Here is a 12,821-nt window from a genome sequence, read left to right as displayed (position 1 = left end):
CGTCAGCTACATTCGTCAATGTATTAGGGGGATACGGCTTACCATCTCTTCGCTTTATTTCGTATATAAACCTTGCTAACCAGTTATCAAGGGATTCTAGTGAACCGGATTCCAAAGTGGGTATCGGCCAATGATGGTCTACAACGCTGTAAGTCTGAACTTTTCTCCAAGTTGCCCATTCATTGTAGAGAGACAAAGCCCAACTGTTGGCATGCCTAGTTCGCACTGGTATTCTTTCTCTCAAACTTTGTTGAAATTGAGACTCCGTTAAGGGTTTGGCAAATCGATTTTCATTAATCGGTCCACTCACAGGACAGAGCTCTTGTGTTGGAATTGAATCGAGTTGAGTTAAAGTCACTTCGTCCCACTGAACCCCAAAATTGAAGGATGTTTCGAGATTCATACTTAGGCCCTCAATCACTGCATTTGCTCAACTGAAAAAAGTGCGGGAAGAGTCAATAGCAAAAACAAAATCAATGTAAAACTAGTTCTAGCTTGCCACCTGACAGACTTGGAATACATGCAAATTCTATTGTTATCGCCGTGGTGATAAGTGAGATAATGAACGAGTTTGGTTGATTATGCGTCAAACACTCGGGGCTACGCCCCTCGTGTTATAACGCATAATCAACCAAACTCGTTCATTATCTATCACACGATGAATGTTATCAAAATATACAGTGTAGGTGTGTGGCATTATATTAACCAATCAAAGACATATGGTAACAAAATGTCAATTTTTATGTATCAGATCTAATTACAGGCTACTCAACATCATCATAATCATGGACATTGGAAAGAGATCGCAACGACTGTAGCTTTTACTGTGATACTTGAGGCAGAATGTAATGTACTATATGTTATGTCTCTATCATATTCTACATTTAGAGTGGTCTCTGTCCTCTATGACTTCAGTTACATGTCATAACCTTGTTTCTTTATTATGAGTGATATTGCTACAGTTCTTATTACAATTTTAACTTAACAACAAGTAATTTTCACTAATCTTGGCTATTTGGACCATCTATGTTTTGAGGCACATACATGTACTCTGGCTAATAATGTTCAACTGAGTCAGTGCAATCCATTTCAAATTTTCTAAACATGCATCGTAAACAGGGAGCACTTTCCAATTACTCATCTTGTATATTTTGTACAAAATAGTCACAAAGTGTGTTAGTCATACAAATTTTTATAGTGTGAAACTGACAATTTCAAAGACATTTGCATGTATTCATAACTGAAACATAGCTAGGTGTCTAAAATCTTGAAGACGTATAAGTTTTTTGTGTGAAACAGTGACAGTTTCAAAGACATTTGCATGTATTCATGACTGAAACCTAGTTTTCTAACGCATACAAGTTTTTTAGTGTGAAACAGTGACAATATCAAAGACATTTGCATGTATTCATAACTGAAACATAGCTAGGTGTCTAAAATCTTGAAGACGTATAAGTTTTTTAGTGTGAAACAGTGACAGTTTCAAAGACATTTGCATGTATTCATAACTGAAACATAGCTAGGTGTCTAAGATCTTAAGACGTATAAGTTTTTCAGTGTGAAACATTGAGTTTCAAAGACATTTGCATGTATTCATGACTGAAACGTAGGTTTCTAACGCATACAAGTTTTTTAGTGTGAAACAGTGACAGTTTCAAAGACATTTGCATGTAGTCATGACTGAAACATAGGTCTCTAACGCATACAAGTTTTTTAGTGTGAAACAGTGACAGTTTCAAAGACATTTGCATGTAGTCATGACTGAAACATAGCTAGGTGTCTAAGATCTTAAGACGTATAAGTTTTTTAGTGTGAAACAGTGACAGTTTCAAAGACATTTGCATGTATTCATGACTGAAACGTAGGTTTCTAACGCATACAAGTTTTTTAGTGTGAAACAGTGACAGTTTCAAAGACATTTGCATGTAGTCATGACTGAAACATAGGTCTCTAACGCATACAAGTTTTTTAGTGTGAAACAGTGACAGTTTCAAAGACATTTGCATGTATTCATAACTGAAACATAGCTAGGTGTCTAAGATCTTAAGACGTATAAGTTTTTAGTGTGAAACAGTGACAGTTTCAAAGACATTTGCATGTATTCATAACTGAAACATAGCTAGGTGTCTAAGATCTTAAGACGTATAAGTTTTTAGTGTGAAACAGTGACAGTTTCAAAGACATTTGCATGTATTCATGACTGAAACGTAGGTTTCTAACGCATACAAGTTTTTTAGTGTGAAACAGTGACAGTTTCAAAGACATTTGCATGTATTCATAACTGAAACATAGCTAGGTGTCTAAGATCTTAAGACGTATAAGTTTTTCAGTGTGAAACAGTGACAGTTTCAAAGACATTTGCATGTAGTCATAACTGAAACATAGCTAGGTGTCTAAAATCTTAAGACGTATAAGTTTTTCAGTGTGAAACAGTGACAGTTTCAAAGACATTTGCATGTATTCATGACTGAAACATAGCTAGGTGTCTAAAATCTTAAGACGTATAAGTTTTTCAGTGTGAAACAGTGACAGTTTCAAAGACATTTGCATGTATTCATGACTGAAACATAGCTAGGTGTCTAAGATCTTAAGACGTATAAGTTTTTTGTGTGAAACAGTGACAGTTTCAAAGACATTTGCATGTATTCATGACTGAAACGTAGGTTTCTAATGCATACAAGTTTTTTAGTGTGAAACAGTGACAGTTTCAAAGACATTTGCATGTATTCATGACTGAAACGTAGGTTTCTAACGCATACAAGTTTTTTAGTGTGAAACAGTGACAGTTTCAAAGACATTTGCATGTAGTCATAACTGAAACATAGCGAGGTGTCTAAGATCTTAAGACGTATAAGTTTTTTTGTGTGAAACAGTGACAGTTTCAAAGACATTTGCATGTATTCATGACTGAAACGTAGGTTTCTAACGCATACAAGTTTTTTGTGTGAAACAGTGACAGTTTCAAAGACATTTGCATGTATTCATAACTGAAACACTGTCACAATACCAGGAAGAGAACAAGAATAACATCTTTTCATGAATCCTCATATATGTTAGCTAGGCAGGAAGTTGATATGAATACCCTTTTGCACATCTCACTCTGATATATACAAAAATGGCAGGTAGACTATCGGCACACTAACACAGACATAGCAAAAACTATTATTGCAACATGTAAGCTATCTATGGATGGATGTGAAAGTACATACACTCAAAGTATATGGCCGTGTCTCTGATAGCGTTTTCCTAAAGTGGCAGCATATTCAACCTCAATTCTTACTTTGATATAAGCTGTCTATACAGTGTATTATTTTGTAGACTTCCATAATCTCCCAACTAGATTTCATCTATTCATGTATTTACAATATCTTGATTAGAGCATGCATTGATTATCTCTGCATAACCAAGGTGCTGCTATCACCTACATGTCTAATCTAGCTACCAAATGCAATTTTAGTTTGTGTCTATTTTAGTTTGCTGATAGTAAATTTGATAGTCTGTGTAAGATACAAACATTAGTGGCAGCTATCAGCCATCACTCATTAGTACAGTTGTGGTTAAGAAGCCTGATAGGGCTGAACAACATGATGTATCTTACAGTCTATAAACTTGCCAGAGTACTAAGAATCCAAAACATACTTCTCAGACACGTGCATTGCTTTCTTGCTACAGTATTCCACATTTATTACATCATTTTTCCTAAATGAAATCTACAACTGAGTTGGTGATAGTGGATTGATAATCTGAAAGACACTTGCATGTACACAGCTTTCCTTCTACAAATATTCCATATTTATAACACCACTCTCCGTACATGAAATCTACAACTGAGTTGGAGATAGTGGATTGATAATCTGAAAGACACATACATGTACATATACAATGTCATGTACACAGCATTCCTTCTACAATATTCCACATTTATAACACAACTCTCCCTACATGAAATCTACTACTGAGTTGGTAATAGTCGATTAATAATCTGAAAGATGCATACACTTCATAGACATCCTGCAACTCTTAACAGTACATGCATGTTATGTGTATTCATCTATCCTTCTACTTCCTTCTACAATATTCCACATTTATGACACCACACTCCTTATGTGAAATCTATACCTGATGAGCTGGTGATAGAGGGAACAATACTCAGAAAAACATGTAACACTTCATTGACATCCTGCAACTCTTAAAAGTACATGCATGCTATGTGCATTCATATAGCCACTATTGGAAAATGGAAAATATCACATTTTTTGGCAATAAAAACCAATATTTTACAAAAATAAATAAATCTGTACAAGACTCTGGAACAAAATATAAAATACAAGTCTAAATAAAATGACTTCATAAATTAGAACATAGTTACATACACACAACTTTCAAAAGTGATATTTTCCTGAGAGAATTCATCTCCTCCTACTTATCTCTAGTATAAATTTTTACATGTTTCTCTTCTTTTTTCATGTGTATTTCCTTGTTTGGTTTGAAATTCTCAGCTGAGGATACAATCTTTGTTCAATCCAAGCGTCCTGTGTACAGTCCAACTTGCTTTATGGTGCAAGTCTGACATGGGATTGTTTTAGTAGTTTGAATGATTCTAATGAAAACACAGAATGGAAATGGTCACATGGCTTCTGTATTTGGTACTGAGCCTTCCTCATGATGGACAAAGTATGTATAAATTCTCAGACCACTAACTTTTTTAGTGGTCTGAGATAAATTGAATTGTATTGGATACTACCAGTAATGAAATGGGAATCCCTAATACAAAAAGTCACAGAAAACTTTTCTTTTTTTTAAATCAATTTCACAGCAATATCGATATAATTATGTCAGAAGAGGTTCCTACCTAAATTTCTGAGTACAATGATGATGGTAAAATATAGCATATAAGGTTCACAGCAGATTTTGGGGCATTGAGCTAGGTGAACATAACAGAATGATTGTAGCTTGGATTGAATAAAGATTACCTGGAAATTGAAGTAATAATGTGAAATAATAGATTATTGTCACCATTCAAAACAAAGTTGAACAAAAGCTATAACATAATAGGGATGTAACCAGTAAACCATCATATACCGAAAACTCTGGATCATGGAATGTACACACATTACTCTTCTATACATGATACCATATCTCTAGACACTATAGTAATGGTAGAGTATTCATTCTATGAGTTAATGTTCCTTATAATAAAATCTATAAATAAAGGTATGGTAGACACTTATGCAGCTACCCCTTATCAACTCTTATTAACCCTTTCATGACTAGAGACGAGTTTTAAATATTATGGGGACCCAATTTATATGAATATTTTCATAATTACAATAATATTACTTTATTAGGAAGTAACATTTCTTTAATTCCAGTGTAAAATGAAGTTGATATATGCCAAAAACTTACATAAAACAAGAATTTTGTCCAAACAATTTTAGCGGGAATGTTTTCAGTATTGAAGGGGTTAACTTTTCTTTCATAACTAAACATTCCACCAGCCAAATATATTTGTGATGTCATGACAGCTCTAGACATTTCATAATTTAACACAGACAGACTTGCCATTTCATGAACAAGGCAATGTTTAACAGTCTTTTCATGACCCCGCAATGCTTGACTGTCTTCCAAACCACATCAAAGGTTGCATCAATCTGCAGAATCAGACAGTTTTGTACACAGATAAATTGTGCTATGTTTTTGTGATTAATATCAAGACTATCTCAATTGTCAACACTGATAGCTGCATTCTTTGATCTGGTTTGTATTGTAAAATATTGATTGGTCCATTGATGGATCCATCTGTTTGTGTTGAAGTCAACAACAAAACACTTATATGATGGTGGGTGTATAAACATGGTTTCTTTTTCATCACAGATTATTTTGACTATGATATGTTGTACAGTAAAAGTGCTCCATTTTTTTATTTGCTGAGGGAAGCAGGTAAAACCTACCAACGTTCCTCGGTCATTTTACCAGGTTTCCAAAACATAATTATCATAGCTTCTATAGGAAACAATGTACCTTACCCCTTTCTGTTTCTGCCGTTGCCCAACCTTAGCAAAAATATCATTTTCAACTACAGTAAGAGCTTAAAACCATACTATGTATGTAGTTCATCAGCTACTCTCTTTCATATTCAGTTCATTTCAAAACTTCCTGCATAACAGTAACAATGTTCTATAACCAAGGGACTTGTCATGGTCAATATTTAACACTTTATTGCCTGATGAGGGCACTGGTCAACATCTACTACATTGAGGGGTGTTATGCAGCGACTATTTCCCCAAGGCTGAAAATCAAGAAAATGGTTGCTACATAACACCATGAGGGGTAATAAGATGTCTACTACTAGTACTATAGTGTCTGAATAAGGCCAGGCAATAAATGATCTATAACAACACTTTCTCTGGCATACATTCTTTTCATAGTCAAAGTAAATCACTGACAGAACTCCTGTGCGCCAAGGAAAAGGGAAAACAAATGGTGCCCTCTGTATGATGCAAAATGAGGTCACAATAGGTCACTAGTCCATACCATGTGACTTGATCTAAGCCAATCAGCAATATGAAAACTGTGTATTATAATACAGGCTATCCTGTGCTAATAGTGACCATGGTAAGTCTCTTGAGCTAATTTTTGTATGGCGAGCTTTATACTTCCTATTTCTTTAATGTCTTCCAAATGTGTCTACTATTTATAAATATTAGATTAGCTTAATATATTTCTATTTAAAGTTCAGCATGCTCTGTAAAATGAATATTATATTTACTCATAAATAAGTAGTACTCGTACATCTCTCTAAGTACCTGTAAAATTCAGCAAATATTATTCAATAATACTAGCATTAAAAGTTAACAGTCATGACAGTACATCAGCCAAGCAAAACACACTGTACATAAAATCAAAATCAAAATAAATACAATAAATAAATAAATAAATAAATAAATAAAATCAATATTACACAGCTCAATAGAAAAAGCAACCAACAACAACAGTAACAGTTACCTCGTGTTTATGAATATTGACTGCTTAGTAACAAATGCTGCAATACAGACAATGAGGGGCCCTTGGAATGTCATGATGGCAAGTTTCAAGCAAGATATATCAAGAAAATAAAAACAGTGTGCATTCGCACATTATGGTATTTTCACATGGATTTATATTTCTATTCTCCTATTAACTGAGTTTTTCTAAATAACTCTTCCTAAGACAGGACTTCCTTTGTATCTGTACTATAAACTTAGGTCCACTTGAAGGACACAGGACTTGCCCTTCAACCCAATAAATTGTTTATATTTTGTATCACAGGAAGACAGGAAACATATATCAACCTAGCCCTGTATTCTAACATCGGTTTCCTTCCATTTGTTTAATATACTAGGAGGGTATCTGACTTAGAGTACTTACAACCTGCCAAAATTAGACAAATTCAAGTAAACTGATATTACATGCAAAACTATAATAAAGTTATACAGGAGACTACTGACATGACTAAAAGATCAGCCATTGTGGACATTCTTATCACCCCATTTGACAAACATTAGGGGAAGGATGATAAGGACCCCCCTGGTGGTGTAATTTACAGTCTAGCTACCGGCCTACAAATGTTGTACTTTTTCTTAACAAATAAATGTTTGAAGATACATTTGTGTAGCTTACACTCTTTAAATTTTGAATACAGGAGTATAATCATGACACTCTTTTCTATGTGGTTCTTCTAATATGCCCTTTCTTGTTTCAATACTAGTCTAAGTACATATGTTTATGTATTTGGCATACAAGTAATACCACACATGACATGGCTACTACCAATGATACACAATGTACTTTCGGAATAGTTGATCCCATTCAGTTGTAGATGGGATAATGTAAACGCACTTTCCAACATCAAAGTAAAGTGTCATCAGTTTGTACTTCAAATTCAATTTTTCTAAGTAAATATTTGCTTGGAAGTACAGACATCATTCTTAACGTCATGCATTGATAACATGGGACATGGAACTGAACAGGTCAGAATGAATTGCACCATACACCAACATATACAATGTATTCAGGAGACCTCTCCTCTCATTTAAATCTACTCCCATTAATTGTGTAATACTTTACACAGTCAACAATACAAGTAATACTTTTCAGTTCACTATGGAATGTTTAAAGCACAATGTACATCACACAGTACAGACCAACATAATCCAAATTGATGGTGGCTACCATGATAACAGTTTTGATGCAATACATTCATTTATACTAATCACCGAATAAGTTTTCATTCTTGTTCCAAGTAGCTAGTGAGTGGGATCTACTTTTATATTAACCACACCTTTTCAGCAATTTTCCACCAACATCAAAATTGGATGTACAGGAAACAACAGATTGTACCAGAGTTCTCCCTCTGTAATAACAGTTTTTAAAACCTTGCAAATACTTTCTTGTAGAAGCAATAATTCCATACATGCACCGATGAGAACTCATTAAAAACTGCTTATTTGACCTACCTGTAATACCAATGTAATACAGAATACACAGAATATTGTTTTTTGTGTCTTACGCTTCATGTTTTACACTTCATGCATACTTTCTTAAAAAATAAAGTATTGTTACAGTAATTGCATAATACACTTTGAATGTTTCCTTTTCTGTATCTTGATTTGACCAATTTACTTCCATCATATCTCAACTGTTTCTGTGGAAAATGTTAGTTTTGGAGAGTCAGTTGGTGTTGGGCTCTGTCGGAATAAAACAACATGAAAGAACTCAATTTATTTCACTTTGAAATCATAATTACAGAACTAATTTGACATTTAAATATAAATTTCCTTTAAAAAAGGTTACTTATGTGTGAAACTTGTTAAGACATTCACACCCTATTTTTACTTTATCACCTACTATTTTGCAAAGGTTGGAGAACCCTGTTCAACTAAAAGGGGAAATCGAGGAAAACTAGAATAAGACTCCACACTGTACCATGAAGTCTCCCTTGCCACACTATTTACATATTTAATGGGTGATACAATGAACCATTGTGTACAGTTATATTCATGATTCATTGTCTCTAGTAATTGATCTAATTACATGTAATCCCTTTTGTCAACTGTATAGCAGTGTGCCCTATAATGAAAGATACAATCTCTCCTTGTTGGTCAAAAAAGATACAAAGTGGGATTTCTTTTGAGTTACCAAATTCTCAGGGATAGGGGAAAATAAAATTGTGGTGCACCCAAGAAATATGTTGTGTGTCAGTACATGGCATGTCAAATTGACTGTAATAGAGGGCATACCAATCTGTAGAGTATATACGGTATACTATTTCATCACAAATATCCCCTACCCTACCTAAGGTTTGTTCACTAAATGAACCCAACTCACTGACCTATACTACTTGGGCTCTTGAGTAGCTCCATACACTCAGATTCTCCTAGTCTGTACGATAAGGTGTGTCATGCCTCCCTATCAGCAGCTATAGTTGTAATCAGAGGGCTGATGAGAATATGACACAACATATCTTACAGTCTATGGTTCTGCCATCCCCAATGACCATTCCTATGCAAGAGCACAATGTAAAATCATTTTACCTTTATCTCTGTTGTAACTTGATTGATATCTCTTTGTTCAGTCAGTAGTTCAGTCTCCCAGTCCTCAGCAGCAGGATCAAAGCTGTACAGTGGCATCAACTGATGACGAAGCTTGTCAAGTCTTCAAGTTAAAATGAAAATACACACAGTGAACAAACAGTGAAGCACACCTCCGGTTGATTTATACAGTACTAATGTATGCACAAGATGTACTGAATTACACTAATTTACCATCGCTAACTTTCAAATAACACTTACATCAATTAAATTAGAGGGAGCTGAAATAGTTAGAGTAATTGTTTACAGAACACATTCCTGTGAAGGTACGTACATGCATACAGTATAACTTAAGTCTGGGTTGGTCATTTCCATCAAGAACCTTATAATCCTTGGGTTAGCCACTTTCCTAAAGAGCATTATCAGATATTTCAAGTTGGCTAATTCTCTCTCTGTCAACATTTTACAAACTCCAACTGTTTTAGTGACTCAAGAATGTGATGCAAAATTGAGCTTTTATCTACCAAATTTGAGCTAATTAGGACACAATGCTTCTTAACTTTTTGTGAATAATATCAATAGAGAAGTACAGGTAACGTGAATGACTTTACTGTGACACCCTTCTAACCACTAAAAGATATGTCATATTGGGGCGTCCTCACACAGCATTGGCCTACGCCTCTCAAAAGAACAATGGACAAAGAAAGCCAATGTGGGTGGAACCATGCAATGACATATCTTACAAGTTACAGGCCATCCAAAAACTATATAGATGAATAACTAGGCAAATCTTAAACTTCCTATTAGCATAACTAACCTGATTTTTTTCCGAAGGTAAACTCCAATTCCAAGGAATATACCAAGAACCACTACAGCACCAAGCGGTGTAAACACAATAACCATGGCTCTGTTCAGGTTCTTATACCTGTTATCAGTCCTGGCAGGCGACGTGTGATGTGGTGGCTGATTTGTTGGTGTTGGTATGATATCTGATTGATTAGCTGTACTATGGGTTATAATTTGCTGGGTGACAGTTTTAGTAGATTGTTTAACCAACACAGACAGCGTGGTGGTTTTCTGTGTTGTAATACTGGGAAGCATCTTTGTGGTTGATTTACGTGTAAGTACAGTACTCCTTGTAGGTTTAATAGTGGTTGCATGTTGCGTCATGCTTTCTGTATTTTCAGCAGCATCATTTACACTTGAACGATTATCAGAATTTTCCGACGTTGATGACAATGACGTGTCTGTACTTCCAGCACTTACACAAAATATAGAAATGACTCCAAGTATCCAAATTACAACACAAACTTGTAGTCGAAGCAACACCATTGTCACTCTCTTGCCTTTCAATGATATCTATTTGCCGAGAATCCCAAAATAATCAAGTTCCAAATTTATCTTCCCGATTCAATTTTACAATTTGCATATAAATTAGAGATGAAGTTTTCATCCAGACTGTGATGTCACTAGTTTTACATTCTTTGTGATCCAGTAGATGAGAACAAGATAACATTATAAGTATGATGTAATCTGACTCACTTTGTTCCTCTGACTCATCTCAACATAACAGGAGGTGTCCTTCAATGATGAGCAGTATATTCAGCCTGTAAAAAGTCAAATCAAGAACAGTTCTCAGTTGTTTTGTTTTTATTATACCATGCTCAAGCCAACAAAAAACATGGAATATATACTCTGGTCATTCTACATCATGACAACACATGTCTATGTCACGACAACACGTGTTTACATCATTGGTTCTGCTGTGTTCAAAATATGAGTCAAAACGTTCAAAATTACCATTGCTTTTGCAGATTTTTTGGCTTTGGTATAATTATGTTATTCTTCAATATTTTTCTTCATTCAGCCAGAAAATACTCGTGACCTAAGAGTTGTTAATAAGGCCCCTTAGATCACTTGTATTTTCCTTGGTTGAACGAAGAAAAATATTTGGGAATAATATCTAATTACACAAAGAATGATAGATTCAGCTGGACATGAATATCACTACACTGACCATAATTTATCTTTTAATCCAACAAGGAATATGTTTTGATCTGAATATGGAGAACTGGTAGGGGAAAATAACTTATGTACAAGTCAACCAACACACTGGATGTGATTTGATATGCTGAATTTTATACTGTTCATTAAAAAATCAATTCTTGTATATCTCTTTGTTGCAATTTTTGAATAAATTAATGAATTAGCAATACATGGGGATACCAACAAAAACACAAATGTATGACTAAATATAAACATTCATATCATTAAATTTATGCTGTAATTAATTTTCAAGGAACTTGGTCTTCTGCTTATCCAAACGTGAAAAAAATATATACATCGAAAGTAACTCTTCACAAGAAATCCGAATTTATTCTTTCCCAAGTACCCAAAAAGGCAATGATTTATTTATGGAATGTTTTTATGAACAATTTTTAGCTATGACTAACAGATTGAAAAATAAAATTATAGTTGAATCAATATACCAGCAAGACTAACAAATTAGCTCAAGTGGAGTTTACCCAAAATTTGAAAATCTATATATGCATCATGGACACGTTTAATACATCACAAACAAGTACTTGTCTGTGAATACATGTAGCAGTTTCATCCGTTTCCTCCCCCATGTTCGTTCACTGTTCAGTCCCTTGTATTCAATATTGGCTATTGCACAAGTTGGCATTATTACGCATAGCCAAAATAATGTAAATGTTAAACAAGAAAAGATGACAACATGACTGAATCCCGGGGGTTGAATACACTAAAAACACTCTTATGGAATTCAGAAAGGAATTTCATAAATAATCTAACAATAACATCATCAACATCGCAAGTAACTCACGGAATGAATGAATGGCGACTAGTCTGTACCTGACTCTGGTCGTTCGTTCAACTTCAAGAATCAAGTCCCTTACCGTGTTCGTCAAATAGTTTCACATGTATCCTGATTATGAGATCATTTTCAGAGGTTGCTCACTTATTTACAGTCTCTTGAAAAAAAATTATACTCCTCCTCTACTTTCGGTAGAGACTTTTTCAATTTTCTTTTATATTTTGAAGTATTTCACTACAATCAACACACTACCAGTGAAGTTCGCCATATTAGTTCGTCAGCGCAGGCGTAAGTTGTGCGCATGCGTAATTGAAGTTCAATAATTATAGCACCCTCTGGCGACAAGAATAAACTCCATGCCTGTATCAAATATTGCAGCTGTAGGTATATGATACAGTTACCATTTATTATATATA

General features: G+C 34.5%; 1 protein-coding gene across 1 annotated transcript; it reads right to left on the bottom strand.

Moving 5' to 3' along the window:
• Window positions 1-3,670: 3,670 nt before the first annotated feature.
• LOC144453452 (uncharacterized) lies at window positions 3,671-12,664 on the bottom strand. Its single transcript, XM_078144759.1, has 4 exons — window positions 12,488-12,664; window positions 10,387-11,176; window positions 9,573-9,693; window positions 3,671-8,726 (listed from the first exon to the last, which is right to left on the bottom strand). Exons 2-4 carry the CDS (start codon window positions 10,899-10,901, stop codon window positions 8,667-8,669), a joined length of 696 nt encoding a protein of 231 aa, XP_078000885.1. The 5' UTR covers window positions 10,902-11,176; window positions 12,488-12,664; the 3' UTR covers window positions 3,671-8,666.
• Window positions 12,665-12,821: the final 157 nt, after the last annotated feature.

Source organism: Glandiceps talaboti, chromosome 1 (genome assembly GCF_964340395.1).
Source record: "Glandiceps talaboti chromosome 1, keGlaTala1.1, whole genome shotgun sequence".
Taxonomy (NCBI): domain Eukaryota; kingdom Metazoa; phylum Hemichordata; class Enteropneusta; family Spengelidae; genus Glandiceps; species Glandiceps talaboti.
The sequence above is the reverse complement of the archived record's forward strand: the minus strand, read 5'-3'. Positions and strand labels throughout refer to the sequence as shown.